The sequence below is a fragment of the Ooceraea biroi genome, chromosome 12 (assembly GCF_003672135.1).
Source record: "Ooceraea biroi isolate clonal line C1 chromosome 12, Obir_v5.4, whole genome shotgun sequence".
NCBI lineage: Eukaryota > Metazoa > Arthropoda > Insecta > Hymenoptera > Formicidae > Ooceraea > Ooceraea biroi.
The window spans coordinates 3,398,251-3,416,740 of NC_039517.1; the positions used below are offsets into that span (position 1 = coordinate 3,398,251).

The 18,490-nt window shown below is 43.4% G+C and overlaps 1 protein-coding gene across 2 annotated transcripts; it reads left to right on the forward strand.

Moving 5' to 3' along the window:
- Positions 1-791: 791 nt before the first annotated feature.
- LOC105280514 (max-binding protein MNT) lies at positions 792-17,585 on the forward strand. 2 transcript variants are annotated; one of them, XM_026974289.1, is made up of 9 exons: positions 792-1,183; positions 5,522-5,593; positions 10,515-10,833; positions 11,395-11,563; positions 11,695-11,875; positions 12,000-12,265; positions 12,530-13,025; positions 13,203-13,340; positions 13,436-17,585. In XM_026974289.1, exons 1-9 carry the CDS (start codon positions 880-882, stop codon positions 13,834-13,836), a joined length of 2,346 nt encoding a protein of 781 aa, XP_026830090.1. In that variant the 5' UTR covers positions 792-879; the 3' UTR covers positions 13,837-17,585. The 2 variants fall into 2 exon arrangements, with proteins under 2 accessions (XP_026830090.1, XP_011339421.1); XM_011341119.3 differs by lacking the exons at positions 792-1,183; positions 5,522-5,593 and adding an exon at positions 6,728-8,075.
- Positions 17,586-18,490: the final 905 nt, after the last annotated feature.

Below are 18,490 nucleotides of genomic sequence, written 5' to 3' on the forward strand. Positions count from 1 at the left end.
GTATAAAGTCCTGTAGAGTGGACTTTCTTTCTATCTATACTTCATTTGTGGAAAAGGATTTTATTCTGCACAAGCCATAAAAAGAATTTTTGAAACTGCAATTACCATCGCTATAGTGAACTTCTTCCGATGGTGCTGCCATCGCACAATATTTGCACAATAAAATGCTTTTACAAAAATTTGGCAATTTGTACGCACAAAATCGTTGTTGAACGGTGTTTGGATACAGTTAAGGAATATGAGACTGCTTTTCGAAGTGACTTTAGAAGCGTCATAAAAGAGAATTCTGTGTTTTCCTTAGGATTAGAGGTTAGAATACAGGAGAACACAGAATTCTCTTTATGACGCTTCTAAAGTCACTTCGAAAAGCATCCTCATATTCCTTAATTGTGTCCAAACACCGCTCAACAGCGATTTCGTGCGTACAAATTGCCAAATTTTTGTAAAAAGCATTTTATTGTGCAAATATTGTGCGGTGGCAGCACCATCGCGAAGAAGTTCACTAGCAGCTCCAGCATCCCCTTAAGGCCATTCTACAATGGCAGTAAGATGGCAGGGAATAAAATGTAGAAATGACTAATCAATAGAGTGTGAAAAAAGAAGCCGACTGTGACTGGTCATTTCTATAACTATTTTACTATCTACTTTTTACTGCATTGTCGTTAGATAGTATCATTACTTTTGTTTAAATCTACATTAACTTTACTAACAATATACTTCTTCGTACGTAGATCGTCATACGCGGCAAGTCACGCAGTGAAAGAACGGCGAGGGCAGGGGCCAGGTTTGCGACTTAGTCCTGTCGATTTATCACCGGCGTCCGGAACCGGCGGCGGCTGCGGCGTCGGCGTCGGCGGCCGCCGCAACGCCGGCGGTTCGATGCGACGGAGTCAGCAGGATCATTCGGCGAGCGTTCGTGAGCACAGAGAGCCGGCGCAACAGCACCACCACCACCACCATCACCGATTCCCCCTGCCCTCCACGTCTGCCGTGACGGAACAGCATACCGGTCGCAGGATGAGCTTGGAAACATTGCTACAAGCGGCCTACTATGTCGAGCAGGAGGAGAAGAAGCGAGAGCGGCTCGCAAGCACTTCCTCCTCCTCCTCCATCGACCAACAGTCGTTCGCGTCTGTACCACCCCACTCCAATCACACTTATGCTTCTACGGAGCCACCACGTGGTGAGTATCATGCGCCGCTTCTCGACGACCTTTCACGACGCATCGTCGCGATGTATGAAAAGACGGCGGCATTGCGTTCCATTGCGTTGCGACGCGGACGGAACACAAATGCGAAAGTTGCGAGTAACTTGTTAACAACGGTAGGCGCTACGCTTCAGGAAGATACAGAAATTTTTTCTAGCGGTGAACGAAAGCTCCGCGTAGATGCGATTTGACGTAAATACCTTTTCGACTGACTTCCTAGTCCGCGGAGCAGGCAGGATGTCGCTGCGTGATACGCGCGTGATGAACAACGAAAGGAAGCAATAGCATTACTTTGTCGTCCATAATCGCGTCTACTTTGACCGAGAGGCATTGGCACGCACGCAAAATGCGTGCAATGACCAACGCGTTCGTCGCCTCCAAATTAGGTACGATTTACCTCGTGGCAGTGCTTCTCAACCGTCTCGAATACTTGGAGAAAGTAAGGAGACTCTAGCGTACTGTTTGATATACTTCGGGACAATCAATCTCAGTACCGATCTGTTTAGACCTCGTATTGTTTCTCTTTCATGCTCTCAAACTCACTGTAAAATTTTTTCGGGAATACCGCACAAGACTCTTGCTAAAAAAAAAGACATAAAGTACATTAATGTAATATAAGTACATTACATAAGTACATTAATGTAATATAAAAAATTGCACAGATCAATCTTTGTGAAAATTTAGTCCGAGGGTTGAAGTCGATACATGCACGGATGCAGAGCGCTTAAGGGAACTGTGAAAAAGGACAAAGGGCTAGGAAATCAAGTGAAGGAAAGGAAAGCAGAGAGGATAAAAAATTAGATTAATATGACGTTTTTTCGCACACTCGTGACAAAATCGACTTGCACGCGCTCACGCTACTTGCATAGGAAGGACGAAGGAGAGGGAAAAAAAGAAAGAAAAAAAGAGAGAGGAGATGGGTGGAGGAAGGGGGGAGGGTCAGCCGGGACGGGGGACGGAAAATCTCGGAGAGTGGCGGAAGTCTGACGAATTGGGTGGGAGATGGAGAAATGCCGTAAGGGTATCCACGTCGAGGTCCAATCGTCATGGGCAACAGGGAGGGAAAGGTGAAGCGACCGAGAAATGCAGAGGGGCGAGCGGAGAGGATTGGTGGAAGTAAACTCGGGGTACCGCGCGTGTTCACTTGCAAGAAGGGAGGGAGGCAACCCGGTCACTGACTCTGGAAACTACGGCGCAACTGCCACTCGCGCTTCATTCACGAGTACGCCATCTACTCGTGCGCGCGGCCGTTAGGTGCTCTCTCTCTCTCTCTCTCTCTCTCTCTCTCTCTCTCTCTCTCTCTCTCTCTCTCTCTCTCTCTCTCTCTCTCTCTCTCTTCGTCTTCTTCTTCCTCTCGCCCTCTCTCTTTTCGTGCTGACACTGGGTGTCTTCTCATTTCATGTTGTCTCTCGTCTTCGTGGTTAAACAATTACATCCCAGGCAGCGCATGTTAGCCTAATATATGTTTCTTAGACGTATCTAATGTCTAAGAAACATAAAGTACCATTTAAGAAACGGTTTAAATAGAAACCGTTTTTAGACCTCAATTTTAAAAACGTATTTTTCACCTTTCCACAGAAACGAAAAATGTGTTTTATTAAATTGATTTGAAATTATATAATTAATATAGAAAAAATAGTAATTTCTACTTACTTTGCGAGTATTAATTATTTTTACATCATACGTTTCAATGTACTCGATTATGGAACAAGAGACAAAAATCAACACAAGTGTGTGTGATTCCCACCTCTGATTCACCAAGCGACCGATAGATGGCCAGGCCAGATGTGACGTTCTCGCAAGTAACATTTGTGTTATCACCTTATGAATAACCATCCGGAAAACCGATCCAATACTCTTTTCTTCTTCTTTTCTTTTGAAACTTTTGAGATCACTATTACTTGAAGTGATATTTCAAAAGAGTGAGATTCCACTACATGAAATTTAGAGAGTAATTCATAAAATATAAAAATGTAGTTTTTTACAAAAATGTGACTTAACTCTGTCTATCTTTGAGGCACTGATATATAGAATTGATAAATATTTTTCTGATGGTTTCTGAAACGTTTTTTTGCCGAAACGTTTTTTCGTTGGACATTTTTCTCCTAAATAAACGTTTCAAAAAAATGGTTATGAAACGTTACGGCAAAACGTTTATGAAACGGTTTCGAAATCAATGTGTGCTGCTTGGGATTTGATACACGTATATATTGACTCTGATTACTCTGATTTACAGTATGATGTTCAACACAAGTGTTTGGGTATCCTTGTCGTATCGTTACATAGTCCTTTCCTTATTATTATATTCTTTACTGTTGTTTCGCGCAAGACTTTTCCATCATCTGCACAGCGCAATTTTTCGCGCGCTTTTTTGTAACAATTGAAATCGAGATACGAGTCATGGTTGCAAGCGAAGATGAGCGACTCGAGATTTTCCGAAAGCTATCGATGAATTAATCCCGAGAATTGTTTAACGGCGTCTGCTGGGACCTCGCTATAAAAATCTCGACGATTTTGATTTCAACCTTTTTATTTTTGTTTTATTTCTTCCATTTCAAGTCTCTGTTTTATGTTTCGTAGATTACGTCGTGTCGTCGCGCGATAAACTCGTTACGGTAGCGCCCCTCACGAGATGGAAAAGTTTCGCGAGTGCCGCTCGCGCGCGCACGACCTCGATCGTAATGTGGATGATTTGAACGCCGTAATTCGCTCTCTATCTCCATACATCCGGCCTGTTATCGTGGTACGCGTGCTGCACGACGGTGCGTGATTATACCTGATATAACGGGCAATGTGTGTTAAACGACCATTTAAGACTGTCTATCGTGAACGCGGTTGAAGGATGCAATTCCACTTTATATGTCGCAACGCGACTGTCATCTCCCCGTATTTTACGCCGTGCTGCACGTAGACTGTATCCACGAGTGAGGAATTATGTGACTTGCGACGTCGCTTCCTTGCTTGCACAATTGATCTCTCTGAAACGAAACGTCCCATTGTACTAAATTTTTTTAATCGTTCGATTTTTTTAATCGTTCGATTTTTTTAATCTTTCGATTTTTTTAATCGTTCGATTTTTTTAATCGTTCGATTTTTTTAATCTTTCGATTTTTTTAATCTTTCGATTTTTTTAATCGTTCGATTTTTTTAATCGTTCGATTTTTTTAATCGTTCGATTTTTTTAATCTTTCGATTTTTTTAATCTTTCGATTTTTTTAATCGTTCGATTTTTTTAATCGTTCGATTTTTTTAATCGTTCGATTTTTTTAATCGTTCGATTTTTTTAATCTTTCGTTCATTGCCTGTGTGTGTCAGTGAGTGATCTCGCTGTCACAAGATGCCACCTTAAAAAATGTCCCTTGAAAACTTGTGCTGTCATTTTCTGCGTATTGAGTTGGTGACAATTTTTCTCAGCAGCGAAGTTCAAGTTGTGCCAATTATTCGGATTCGAATCGGTGAAGCGTGATGAGGTAGACGACGAAGTTCGAACGAAATAATTGTATAATTTCAATGCCTCGTTCACCGGCTAATTGTACGCGTTGTAGGACGATCGGAGATACATAGGTTTACATGAATTTCTTCGTGCGGCAATTCTTTCGAAAGAGTCCGAGCACGCGTCCGGAACGCGCTCGACGGTGACCGGCGAGCACGCGGCCGAGCTGACTGCCGGAGTACGCATGCGCATTGTCCCCGGCTAAATCCCCACCGCGCGCGACCGGCCGCGTGGCGTCCTGATCAATCTGCGACGTTGCCGGCTCCGCGGCGGGTTTGAGAGGGGGCGGCGGGTAAATAGATTGAAGCGAGACAGCACCACCTCGGCAAGTTCAGACTGGTTCGGAGCTCTCCCTTCGCTCGCGTGCTCTTTCACGCGCTCCCCACCCGTCACGTTACCCGGAGGACTAGGAGATTCTCTCCCCAACCTGTGCAGTCTCGCCCCCCCCCCTCCTCCCGCCCCCTCTCTTCCTCCGATGTAGCACGTGGAGACACGCTTCTTTTAATTTTTCATACTGTATCGACCTGTGGATTCACCCGACCATCTTCACGATGCGTGGTCCAGGAAGCCTAGGGGAACAAATGGGGAAAGAGACGCGGCACTGGGTGCACGAAGCACGATACAAAGATAATCCTGCGTTGCACGGTTTGCCGCACACACTCGCGTCGATATTTTTATCGTGCCTGAGGGACGGGAAGGGGGGAGTAGGTATAGCGATTGTCAGGTGCGCGTGAAGAGACGTGAGGAAAACCCGAAAATTTCTTGATCACGTGGTCATCCTTGGGGATCGTTTTATCATGATAAATAATGTCTGCTTGCAGGTGCCAAGGTCAAGCGAGAGCGTGCCGAGGCGGACGATCTCTTCTGTGAAGAAAAAATGCTGGTTATCGATGGTGAGAATGTCGTTGATCAATCGTTACCATACTCGCGTATACAGCGGGTTCTATCAATGTATAACGCACAAGAAAAAAAAGTTGCGTTCGTGCGTGTGTGTGTGCATGTGTGCGTGCGTGTGTGCTCTTGCTAGAAAAACGTGTGCGACTCGACATGCTTGATCCCGAGTGGCAACGTGTCGCGCCGCCGCCGCACAGCGGGGCCGCGAGACACGCATTGTTTCAAAAATGTCTAGAGCCCTTGTTTTTCAACCAATTTTGACGTTTTTTTTTTTAAATGATCGTCTTGAGATTTGCAAGAGATCCGTCGTGGCCAATTTTTAAACAAAAGCTTTAGAAATTAGTTATAAATATAAATACAAGGACTTTTTCCTGAAACTAACTCCAAAAAACGAAGTTAATGATAGATCCAGACGCAAGGATTTATTGATTATTGACTGATAATATATTTATTGATCAGAAGAAGTTTCTTCTGATCAATAAATATATTATCAGTCAATAATCAATAAATCCTTGCGTCTGGATCTATCATCAACTTCGTTTTTTCTGGTTTCTGTCGCAGGTTGGATATGTACGGATCTGATGAAATTAATAGTCTATGCATTGAATCTGATAATATATTTATTGATCAGAAGAATAAATGATCTTTCTCTCGCTCGCTGGATCAAGCAATGATCTCGCCTTCATTCGGCAATCAAAGTTTACTTTCAGAAAAAAGTCTCTGTATTTATATTTGTTACTAATTTCTAAAAATTATTACGAAATCGGCCACGAGGGATCTCTTGCAACTTTAGTGAGGAAAAAAGAACATTCCGAAAGTGAATACTTTTGGAAACAAAAACGGTCGTTTTATTACATTTTTTACAAACATACACATGCGCGCGCGCATATACTCTAGAACATTTATCAATCCATTTATATATATTTTATGCAATTGTTCGGCGGTCAAAGTTTAGGTTCAGGAAAAAGTCCTTGCATTTATATTTATAACTAATTTCTAAAGCTTTTGTTTAAAAATTGGCCACGACGGATCTCTTGCAAATCTCAAGACGATCATTTTTAAAAAACAAACGTCAAAATTGGTTGAAAAACAAGGGCTGTAGACATTTGTGAAACAACGCGTGTCTTGCGGCCCCACTGTGCGCCGTCGTGGAGGAGGGCGATTCCCTTTCGCGCGATAAGGACGGAGTGGCCGCGTCAGAGTAATAACTTGGAGGCATTTGTCACGGCGGAAGGGATAGGAGAGGAATCGCCGTCGCCGCCGCCGCTGTCTAACGAGAAGGGAAACACGGAGACGTCATCCTCAGGTTGGCGGCGGTAGCACTTAAGTTCTAAGCCTCAGTCGGCACCCGCGACTCACGCCGGTACGTGGAGTCCCGCTCGCCTGCCTGCGCTCGATCGATCGATGATCGGTGCCCGGATCGGTGACCGGAGCCCGTCGCAATTGCCAAATCCGGCTATGCTGCGTCGGGAACAGCTGATCGGCCGGCACGTTTCATCGATTTGCATGCACGCGTGTGTGCGTGCGTCTCTCAGGATTACGAGTCAGGGTGTACGTCGTTAATTAGAATAGAGCGACAAGTGCGGGCGGCGACGCAGCCGTGAGCTTCCCTTGCCGTGATCTGCTGAGCAACGTACAAACTGTTTCTCGACCGTTAGTTGCGTTAAGTATCGCAGTTTCGAACACCATTGCGCTGAGAAACGTAGGAGTACCGCAACGACGTGCTGTCACGTGAACAGAATTTCGGTCGAGAGATCCGCAGCGAAGAATGCCCCCTCGAAGATCGGCTCCGTGGCACGAAGCGGACGAGCGACCGCGACGTAAATCTCAGCGGAATCGCCGGAGCGAACCCGCCATCCCGCGGCGAGCGCGTTTCGAAATTCTGGATTTTTTGTAGCGGCCTCGCCGTCGTCGGTCCTCGTCACCGGATCCTCCCTTCTCCACCGCGGTTGGACCTCTCTCCTCGCCGCGCGTTTCGCATTCTTGCGACCGTTTCTCGGCGCGGCTTGCTCGGTGCTCGGAGACGGTGACAACGACGGCGACGACGGCGGCGACGATGGAGACGACGTTACGTTCGCGATACACGGCTGCGGAGAGGCGAATATAAATCTGTCCCAGTTGATCGATTTTGTCAAAGTGAAAGGAAAACTGGAAGGAAAAGGAAGTCTCAGTCACACGCACGCTTCGGTCATCGGTTTTTCGGGGAAATGATGGGTGTTCTGCTACCGGATGAAGTTACGTCGCCAGTAATGCAGTCGCGCGTGAATCTAAGCGTGCGTGACGCCGTCGTCGATGTCGGCGTCATCGGCGTCGTCGACGAGACGAACAACAACAGCGTGAGTGGCTTGACGGACGCGAATAGCCTGCCAACGCCGACGAGGGTTGTCGATATAATAGACATCATCAACGGCGGGGAACCGCCGCGACAAGACTGGATGCCGCCTCCACCGAAGAAAAAATGGATCCGACACTACTTGCTCGGTGAGATCACTCTCTTCGTGCATCTAAAAAACGTTGGATTCTGATTTTTCATCCGAATCAACGTTTTCGTGAAATTAAGAGAGACATTAGCTTGCAAGATTAAATTAAATTATTTAAATTAATATTAAAATTAAATAATTACATTATTTAAATTAATCTAAACACTGATAATTAAACCATGTAACGATAAAGTACGAGCTGTAGGCTTCGGAAGATCTCGTAGTCGGAGATAGTAGCCGTGGAAACAAGATTCTTCAGACTACCCGCTGTTTCAAGAATGAAATAAGATCATCCCGCGAAATCAAATTTCGCATCGAAGATTTAGTCGACTATCGAGATTCTGAATTGTTTCACAAAGTTCTAACGGGTAGCAGTCTATTGAAATCTTATCCTGCGATGATCGACCGATCGCTCCAGTGTCTAAAAACGTTTCTCTTAGCGCTCCGCGTCATCGAGCATTTTACAGTGAATTTTATAGCTCGTTCGAAAGATTTATACACGTGGTACGAGTAAACTTTAATCGCTTGTCGCACATCGTTTGCCACTCTCTTCTAGCAACATTCCCGCTTCGGAAAAGCCGATGTGACACCAGTGCTCGCTCGCTTTGAATGCGCGCTTAGATTTCGTGCGGTTCTCGTATTATCCCTAGCATACATTATACATTCTTCGCATCGAATAAACTACCGAATAAACTACCGTGCGCTCAAAAAGTCTCAGCCCGTTGGCATATCATTTGAAAGGAAAATTACTCTGTGGTTCGACCGACAAAATGCAAATACGTCGAACACGAAATGTATTGCCGAATTGCTTCTTTCATCACGTGGACTCGTCAATTGTAGGGTACTGCGAAAGATTGAATATATATCTCCTGTATCCGGAGAATTAAAGGAATGTCGTGTACATTTTTCGGCTTTGAATCTAAAATTGTGCAAAATGTGTGTGAGCGACACATTCTTGGAGTTAATTAAGGGGGGAGCCTGCTTTAGAACGCTGAAAATAAGGTATATTTTACGAATTGTTTTTGGAGAAACTATACAGCGGATCATTATAAAACTTTGATGCATTTATTAGTACATGTTTAAAGATAACAAAAATTATTTTTTTATTTGAATATATCGCCTGTAGAGCTCGTCCTGGAGGCATTGTAAATTGGTGAGCATTCTCCTGCCTCCAAATTTCATCCAAACTGAAAAATTGAAATATCTTCTCGTTATTTATGAATTCCCATCGTCGATGAACCTTTAATATTCATAAAAACATTAAGTTGAACAATTATTTTTGCATGAAAAAGTTCAAAAACTTTGTCTAAAAATCGTACTTTTGTGTTCCAAGCTCCACCATTTTGGCACTTTTCAACTTTTTTCTTCTCTCTTTGGTTTATCGACGATGGGAATTCATAAATAACGAGAAGATATTTCAATTTTTCAGTTTGGATGAAATTTGGAGGCAGGAGAATGCCCACCAATTTACAATGCCTCCAGGACGACTTCTACAGGCGATATATTCAAATCAAAAAATAATTTTTGTTATCTTTAAACATGTACTAATAAATGCATCAAAGTTTTATAATGATCCGCTGTATAGTTTCTCCAAAAAAATTCATAAAATTATACCTTATTTTCAACGTTCTAAAGCAGGCTCCCCCCTTAATGAACAGCCGCGTACATGAGGTGCGGGGTCGCGCGCGCAATCCTGTCGTTGCTTCTTCTCGCGGAGTGCGTGTGTACCATACCCTGTCTTTCAGCGTCAGGAATAGATTTAGGAAGCGACGAGCTATGCGACAGGCCGCTGCCAAGTCGACTGGTGCATGAATGAGTTAGTTACATGGTGCGTACACGTGCTGTGCTAATTTATCGCGCTGCGACCAGTGGATAGAATAGCTTCTGAGGTAGCAGCGCTTTTCTTTCTCTCGGAATAATATCTATCATCGTGCTGCGAAGTCACTTAGGCGAGTTGCTGGAACGATTTCGAAGTATGGATTATAGAACGTTCCGTAGAAAAAATAAAAGCTTTTAAAGGGGGTTGACTTCAAAAGCCATCGCCACAGAAGATACCTGCTAATCTTAGACGAAAGCGCGGTCATTCAGATTCGAGCGTAGAATAGAATGAGAAGCCGCCGGGGTTTTGTTCGTCCGCACCATGGAACGCCAGGAATCGTAACGTCCCCGTGAATGTGTCTGTATTCAGAATGAAACTTTCAGGGTGGTACGATAAAACCACCGCTATGAAATCTTGGCTCTTGTACTGTTTCGTCTCGAAGAGTTTCTATGTAATGATATTATACTATAGTACTTTATTATTGAAACCAGTACGTCTTTCTTCATTTTTTGGATAAATGATCTTGATTGGTATTAGCAACTAGTTTAGGATGAAAATTGATAATAGCTTTTGAATTGTAATTTACCGATTGAGTCAAGTATAATTCTGACGATGTTACAGAGGAAGAGCCGTTGGAAAACAACAGGACGAATCAATCAAGTGCGTCTCGGGGAAATTCCGTGGTTTCTAGCACGCGAATCACGTCGTCTTCAACCGGCACGAATCCTGTCCAGTTGACTGCGATCCATTCCACATCTCACCATCATCATCATCATCACTCGCAACAGCCGCAGCAGCAACAGCAGCAGCATCACCCTCACAGCGATCATCACAGTACACACAATCATTACGCGGAGAATCATAATCCGAATCAATCTCAGCAGAATGCTAGCAATCTCGTCGTCGAAACGAGCCACGACAATAAGAAGCATCGGACCGCGTAAGTTCTCTTTTCAATTCTATCCATAAAATAAGTAAGCTTTACAAATCTCACAAAATCGTCCATTGAACCATTTTGCGAGAATACGATTCGTTGGAGAATAAACGAAAAATCGTTCTTTTAGCCTCATTGCTCTTGTTGCATCCAGATTTGTCTAAAATGCGATAATGCCTGTCTTTAATGAACATATCACGTACTTACATGTCAGCACTAATACACTCGGCCGCCAGTCGATATGTCAGCCTGTTGCTTCACGTGTTCGCGCTTCATCTTCTCTCCTCTCCACTCTCTCGGTGCACAAACGACACCGTCGCCGACGCTATTTTGCTACACCCATTTAAGCCGTGCACGTGTCCAGGGTGAATAGCACGTGTGCGATACGTAATATCGTGCGATAATACGCGGACCGTCGTGTCGTACGCGCAGCGAAAAGTATCATGACTGTAAAACTGTAATACTCGGATCGTCAAGGAGAGGAGAAATAAGAGTGAAGCAAGAGAAGAACGATGTTTTTATCCGTCTAGAATAGTGAATATTTTTATAATTTTTATTTCTCCATAGACCGTGTGTAATCCGATCTGGTACGAGAGAAGTTCACAACAAGCTGGAAAAAAATCGCAGAGCCCATCTCAAAGAATGTTTTGAACTTTTGAAGAGGCAGCTACCGTCGCAAGATGAAAAGAAGTCTTCAAATCTCTCCATTCTTCATGCAGCGAACAAATATATACAGGTACGTCCTCACAATACAAAACGTATACCTATAATACTTTTGTAAATGTCCACTTGGCGACACTATAATAATTTGGTACAAAGATAATTTGCATTCAATAGTATAACATATATCTCCTTTGCACTTTGCAGACACTAAGGAAAAAAGAGCGAGATTACGAGCATGAGATGGAGAGGCTCGCGAGGGAGAAGATCGCGGCCCAGCAGAGATTGGTAGCACTAAAGAAGGAACTCAGTGCGACTTGGGATCATATTGACATTAACGCTCTTCTAATAGAATGCTCAGGACTGGATGGGACGGCTGTCAAAAATGGTGAGATACTCGTAATATTAAAAGACAAAAGTCATAAATAAATCCTGTTGCGAAGAATCGTCCATAAGTGAATCAGCCTTGTTATTTTATTTCGAAGGATGGCATTTTTTTATTGGAATTTCAGAGAACACGGAAGTCGACGTTACCGGACTTCCACGAGGTGGTACGAGGTACAGCAGCACAAGCAGCTTGAACAGCGTGGCGACAGCTAGCTCCCCGCAAGCGCTGCAGTCCACTAGCACGACTTCCAATATCCATAATCAAACCGCGAGCACGGGTGTCGTTTGCCAAACGCAAGATCTGAATCTTACACGGGGTTCCAGGGAAAGTCCGCCTGTGACGCCGGTCGCCGGCACAACACCCGCTTCCAGCATTCCACCTCCGGCACAGGTACATTTCTCTGCCCGAAGTAAATACAATAAATCAGATGACCTTAGCATCGTATCCAAGGCGAGATCGCAAATATTGCGATTTTGCAATAAGGCGATGCCAGAGCAAACCATCGCGTATCTTGCAGAACCTCTTACAGATTAGTACTGGAAGCGGCTTTACATATGCGAGACATTTTTCTCTTACAATTTTATTTACCTATTACTTCCTTTCATCTTTCTAATATTTTTAAGTTAAAACACAAAATAGCAATATTTATTTCAGGAGAAAGTCACCACACCCACTACGAGTATAGTGCAGCAACCGCATCAGCTGCACTTACCGATCAGCGCCCAGATGTTGAACACGACTCAGGGTCTCGCGACTATCGTGCCGACTTTGCAGCACATCGGGCCGGGTCTCAGGGTGATCCCGGGTGACACGCGGCAACTCTTGGTTACCCACGCGGCTGGCAACAATGAATCCAGGCCGTTGACGTTAGCAGTGCAAAACTCTTCGGACCAATCCAGGCCGCCGCTGATCGCCGTACAATCGAACACTGGAAACGAGCCAAGACCTGTGGCACTGGTCGTTCACTCGTCCACAGCCAACGACAACAGAGTCACGTTCGTGCACTCGAATCTGTCCAACAACGACAGGCCGCTGGCCCTGGCGGTGCAGTCGTCCGCGAGTGACGTCAGGCCAGTTACTTTCGTGCACTCGGGGAACGAAGGCCGACCGTTGGTGCTCGCAACGCACTCTCCTGCGCTGAACGTGTCGAGTAAGTAGTGCGAGTTTTTGCGTATAAATTTCAGATTTGATTTCGTTCGAAAACTACTCGTGCGATACTTTCTTCAAACTTACATCTTGGAGATGTTCTAAATCTCTTTTGCGAAGCAGACGGAATAAACGATCGTTCTCAGATTTGTAAGCTAAAGGCTGTACCCGCTGGTTGCAGATGCCCAAACGAGGATAAGGACGGCAGACGCGCAGACTACGCACAAGATGGTCGGCGGCGTAACGCTGGTTGGAAGTAACGGCTCAGAACTGGCGAGACTTCCCGGTGGCGCAGAACTGAATATACTCCCGGCAAATGGTGCGCGATTATCTGCACAAGTCATGAAATGTTCACTCGAGCACTGCTATGACGCAGCAGGGAAAACAAGACTGACATCTATTTCATGATTGCAGGATTAACGTTAAGTCACGCGGGAGTGTCGCTTCAAACCGCCGCGGGTAAACCGGGCTCGACAATGATGCAGAGTGCTCCGTCCACAGAGAGTATAGCCCACATCGTCGGTCAGCATGCACCCCTCTCCGGCCTGACTCCGATTGTAACGCCAATGACCGTAGTATCTCAAGGCAATCAAGTAACTGCCCACATCCTGGCACCATCTAGCCTCGCGGGAAAGATGATTACTACCCCGATCCTCAAGTCCGTCGGACAAATGCCCCTCGTAAACGCCCAGTATCTTAACACCACGACTCTGGTGAAACCGGTCGTCGTGGTCAGCTCGACAACATCGACGCCGGCATCGACGACAGTCTCCAACAGTACGCAACCTCCATCAACCACGAACTCGACCGTCTGACAGAATCACGGGAAAGCGAAATTAACCTGATTGCAATTAACCTGGAATATCAAAAGGTGGATGTTCGGAGTTTTTAGGTCTCTGATTTATCTGTAATATATAAATTGACCGTTTGCGTCGGCTCTCGACGAGTCACTTTTAGGTGAGATAACGATAGATTAGCGAGGTGGTAAATAACTCGAGGTCACACACGCAGTCACCGTCATGAACAAATTTTGCGCGGAGGAATCTTTGTCGGTTGTACTATTCCTGAACATCGAAAGTAGTTTTGTATCTCGAAACTTTGTTCGTGTCTCCCCAAGGACTAAATTCGAGCTCTTCCGACTGAGTGAGAGTGAACCGACTGAGGAAACGTCAGAGAAAGATCTTGCTCAATTCGCGTGATCGAGTAAATGCGGTGTCTTAATTTTATTAGAGGAAAGTTAATTTATCTTAAACTCGGATATAAAATTTAAATGATTCATTTAAGTCACTTAAGTCTGAATAGCTTTCTCGAGAATGAAAACGCTTTCGTATCGCAGCACGTTGACGAATTGATGTTTTCAAGATCTCCACGATGCAGCGCGCAATGACGAACCAGTTCAAGAATTCGCTCGTTCAACAGAACGGATTATTCGTTTGACTGATTTTGACTTTAAAATCCCAGTTGAATGTAATAGTCGTTATCTTATCTTGATTAACGAAGTCACTTTCTCGTAATACGTGCTACTTGGATCATTATTTCGTTATATTTTCGATTAGTAGTTCTTTCAAATTATGCACACTTTTACAAATTCCCTTTTAAAGCGTTTTATGTTACTCGGAGGATTTTGAATGTCCTTCAGCCAATTGAATTTTTCCTTGCAAATGAGAAATAAGAACAGACGTTTTGACTTGCAATAGAAAATATATACACACACACACATATATATATATATGTATATCTTTCTTTTTGCATAACTTTTAAATTACTTGACGCATGAGATAGACAGATGCCATTATACTTTATTGCGATTGAAGAGAAGTACGAGGAAAACGGATAGCGATGGACTTTAAACTTTTAAAGACTTTAAAAATAGAATCTTTAAAAATTAAAGTGTTGCATCGGAAAAAAGCAGAGGACGAATTTTGTATTTGATTATCTCGTGAATTATCCGACGAAGATTAACAATGAGTTATATGAGTCCTTAAACCCATTATATAGTGGCTGTGGAGAACGGATGTTGAACTCTGTATTGAGATCTGTCTGTTTAGTTTCGACGATTCAGTCATAAAACGAAGTTTTTGTTGCGTCGGTAGTAAGAACGGAAATTATTTAGAAAACAATGGCAGGAAGTAGCATAGGTTTATAATGATACACTTAAGTATTTATTCCTCTGTATTTATTATATATGTATACACGTTAGATAAATCGCTATTTTGTGCTCTTTACAAACGCATAATTGTAACGCGCGCTGCGAGCATATTAATTTCATCGGGCTGATTTCGTCGTACGGAGGGGGAAATTTAGAAACGCGTTTCTACATTCATAATCATGATTTATCTCTGTCATCGTGCATACGTGCGTACTATAGCGTCCTATCTTTTTTGTATATATATATTTCTTTGCGAGACACACGATTCTTGTATGCAATCTAAAAGGACTCAAACTTAAAGGAGATAACGATAATCGCTCGCAACTGTCCCTGCAAAACGCCGGAACGATTGCACTTACGCAATTATCGTTACTATCCTTCACCGTTTTCTGCATGTACGTAAAGGCTTTATTCGCTCTTGTAAGATCATACTTTACGCTTCCATTTGGTGTCTCGAGGCGGGATCGTCAACAGTAATTAACGGAATAAAGAATCCATTTGTGAACGTTGTCTAATAATAATTGATTCACAGTCCATAGCATTTGATAAAATACTTTCTGATCGTGGCTCGGCACGTGATACATAGTCAGCCCATAGTCCATTGTAGATTTTTGAATACGCGGTTGTTGACGATCTCGCTGTCTCAGGATACCAACTCTCATTTGTGTATATTAGTGTTACTGTTGCTTATACCTGTGTACATACATGTGCGCGTATTTTGTTTTATGACATTTAAATTATTTAATCAAGTGATACGATCAATGGTTTAAATTGAGATGTAGGTGAGCGCGCTCTAACCGATTACCAAGTAATGTCTATTTATGACTTAACCGACACCGCTATCTAATCCAGACGAGTATTCTTCTTTCACTGACAGAGAAATTCGACATGATGAAAATTCGTCTGTAGCTTGTACGATTTACTGTATATATCATTTAAAAAAAATATTCTTGGGTAGCTTTCAATCTTCTTAGAATTGTGTCCTTCATTCGCATCGGTTCTATGTAAAATCGGTACTGTTATACCTTTTGTAATGGGAAATCGATTATAGTGCAAAATTCAATTATCCATTGTCGTATGGACCATCGCGATTTGTGTTTCTTAAACAAAGAATGCAAAGAAAAATTCAATTTATAATATATGTAAGGGGATGGAAAACCGAACGCAAATTCGATTAGAGGTACTAGTCAATAAAGTTCTGTTGAATTATTTTCAATGAAAGCTTTCACTCGGCGAAACCTCAAGTCGTACAATGGATGTAAACTGTATGGAGCGTACTGTACAATTTTTGTGTGGCGTATGCAAACGGTGCATAGCTGCGAGTGGGACTATTAGAATGGAGTTAGAGTGGAGAAATCTGAAAAAAAAAAGAAATGTGATCAAAGGCGAGAATTGTCGCAGAAACGACGTCTCGCGTCTCTTGCGTTTGACCGTAACTGAGATCGCTGTCGATAATTATTTAAGCGATGCAACAGCCTCATGTAAATAATCTCGGCGAAGAGCATCGCCGAATCGGCCGAAATGCTTCACGACGGAGGGAGACTAAAAGTAATATAATAGGCAACATTGAGGGGGATGAATAATCTGTACATGAACAATGTGATATAAGTAATGAGTAAAAAAAATTATAATTAGCACCGTAGTGTCTAAGGAGAAAAAATCAATATTAAATCGTTTACGATGTAGTTAGATGCTAACTATTATTTACTAATATCCTAAAGAAATTTAATTGTATATAGGAAATATAACGGAAACCGGAAGGAGAGATAGACAGAAATGATGATGGGGATAAGGGGAAAGCGAATTATTGGCGAATTTTTCAGTCCAATTAAACAATTCGAGGAGGATAGGAAGGAAACGGGAAGCAGACTGTGTAAAGATACTATATAAATATATTGAATGCGGAAAGAGAGGGAGCGAGGTTGATGTCAATGAATACAACGTGATGAAAACTGTGCCCGATCTTACTGTCACGCCGTTGATCAAAACGCCGGTATTGTGCATGTCCTGTACTTGATAGCATCTGCAAATTGTATTTCGAACGAATGATAACGAGTGGGATAAACGCGTGCGGAAATGTATGTGTGTCTGTGCGTGCGTGCGTGCGAGATTGAGCGAATTCGCAAGAGTGTTGTTATTGTTGTAGTCTATGTCGAATGTTGTTATACGTCTCGGCTGGTATGCAAAACGATAGTATGTTCTGTGACATATGTCGATCAGCTCATTATGCGTAAAGAGGAAGCAAGTGTGTGAGGGGTGAGAGAGAAAGAAAAGAGAGAGAAAGAGACAGAAAAGGCGAACGGCCAGCGCCGTCAAAGAGATCTTAATCTCTGCGCGTGACACTTTTTGTTTAAAGAAAAAAAAAAGTATGCGATGAAAGCTAATACAATCTATTACAATAAAGATTAAAATGTGTGTGATGGTTGTCCAAACCTCCTTGTAATTGTCTTAGTATCTGCGCCGGCTCGGAGCTCTCGGCTCGATGCCCGCATCCGTACAAAAATAACGAGGACGATCGTGCATTGATTCTGCACTTTATAAATTTTATCTAAACGGAGAGACCGGTAAAAGAATAAATACGCGAGTACATTTAATTCTCAAACTTCAATTTCTTCAATTGAAGAAATCAAGCTTCAGTTCAATTTGGATAACGTGATCATTGACGCATTAATGCAAGAACGCTTGATCTTAGGCCATCAGCTGCTCGAACTAAAATTGGAATGAAGTATTCTCTGAAGACAAAAATCAGATTCTCGGTTGAAGCGACGAGCACATCCCGGTGAATACGTGTTCCTTGAAAAACGGCGTCGCTTGATTGCGATTGAATTTTAGCGACTGGACCGAGAGTAACCGAGGTTGGCGGGACCACTGCGCTGATATACCATACATATGAGATAAATAGCGATCAAAAGATTTTCGAAGAGAAAGATGGAAGATTCGTAGCCATAGCGATCTATACCTCCTTTTCGAGTCGTACGAGAGCAATCGCGTAAACTTGATGCGGAGAGCTGCTGATCTTCCAGGCTGCGACTGCGATTGCATGTATGCTGTCCTTGCTGTTCGCCGGTCGAGCGAGCAGATCATCGTCCTCGAAGGCAGATCGAGCCGAGTACGAGAATCAAAATCGGATCTGCCTTTCTAGCGGCTAGTGTTTAAAAGATTAAGCGAGTTCAGGCGCGATGCTGAGACGCGAACGCGCGATCACGTTAGCTGAAGAAGAAGTTGGATGAAGATCATAGACGAAACTTGAGACAAACGATCATGCTGATGAGTTGCAGTCTATTTCTCTAACGCGGTAGTCTTCTAGAGTCGAAAAGGGA

Coding starts and splice junctions, on each gene's coding strand:
- LOC105280514 (XM_026974289.1), top strand. CDS start 880: ATGCGACGGAGTCAGCAGGATCATTCGGCGAGCGTTCGTGAGCACAGA. Junction 1,184..5,521: donor TTCTACGGAGCCACCACGTG/GTGAGTATCATG, acceptor GTCTGCTTGCAG/GTGCCAAGGTCAAGCGAGAG. Junction 13,026..13,202: donor TCCTGCGCTGAACGTGTCGA/GTAAGTAGTGCG, acceptor CGCTGGTTGCAG/ATGCCCAAACGAGGATAAGG.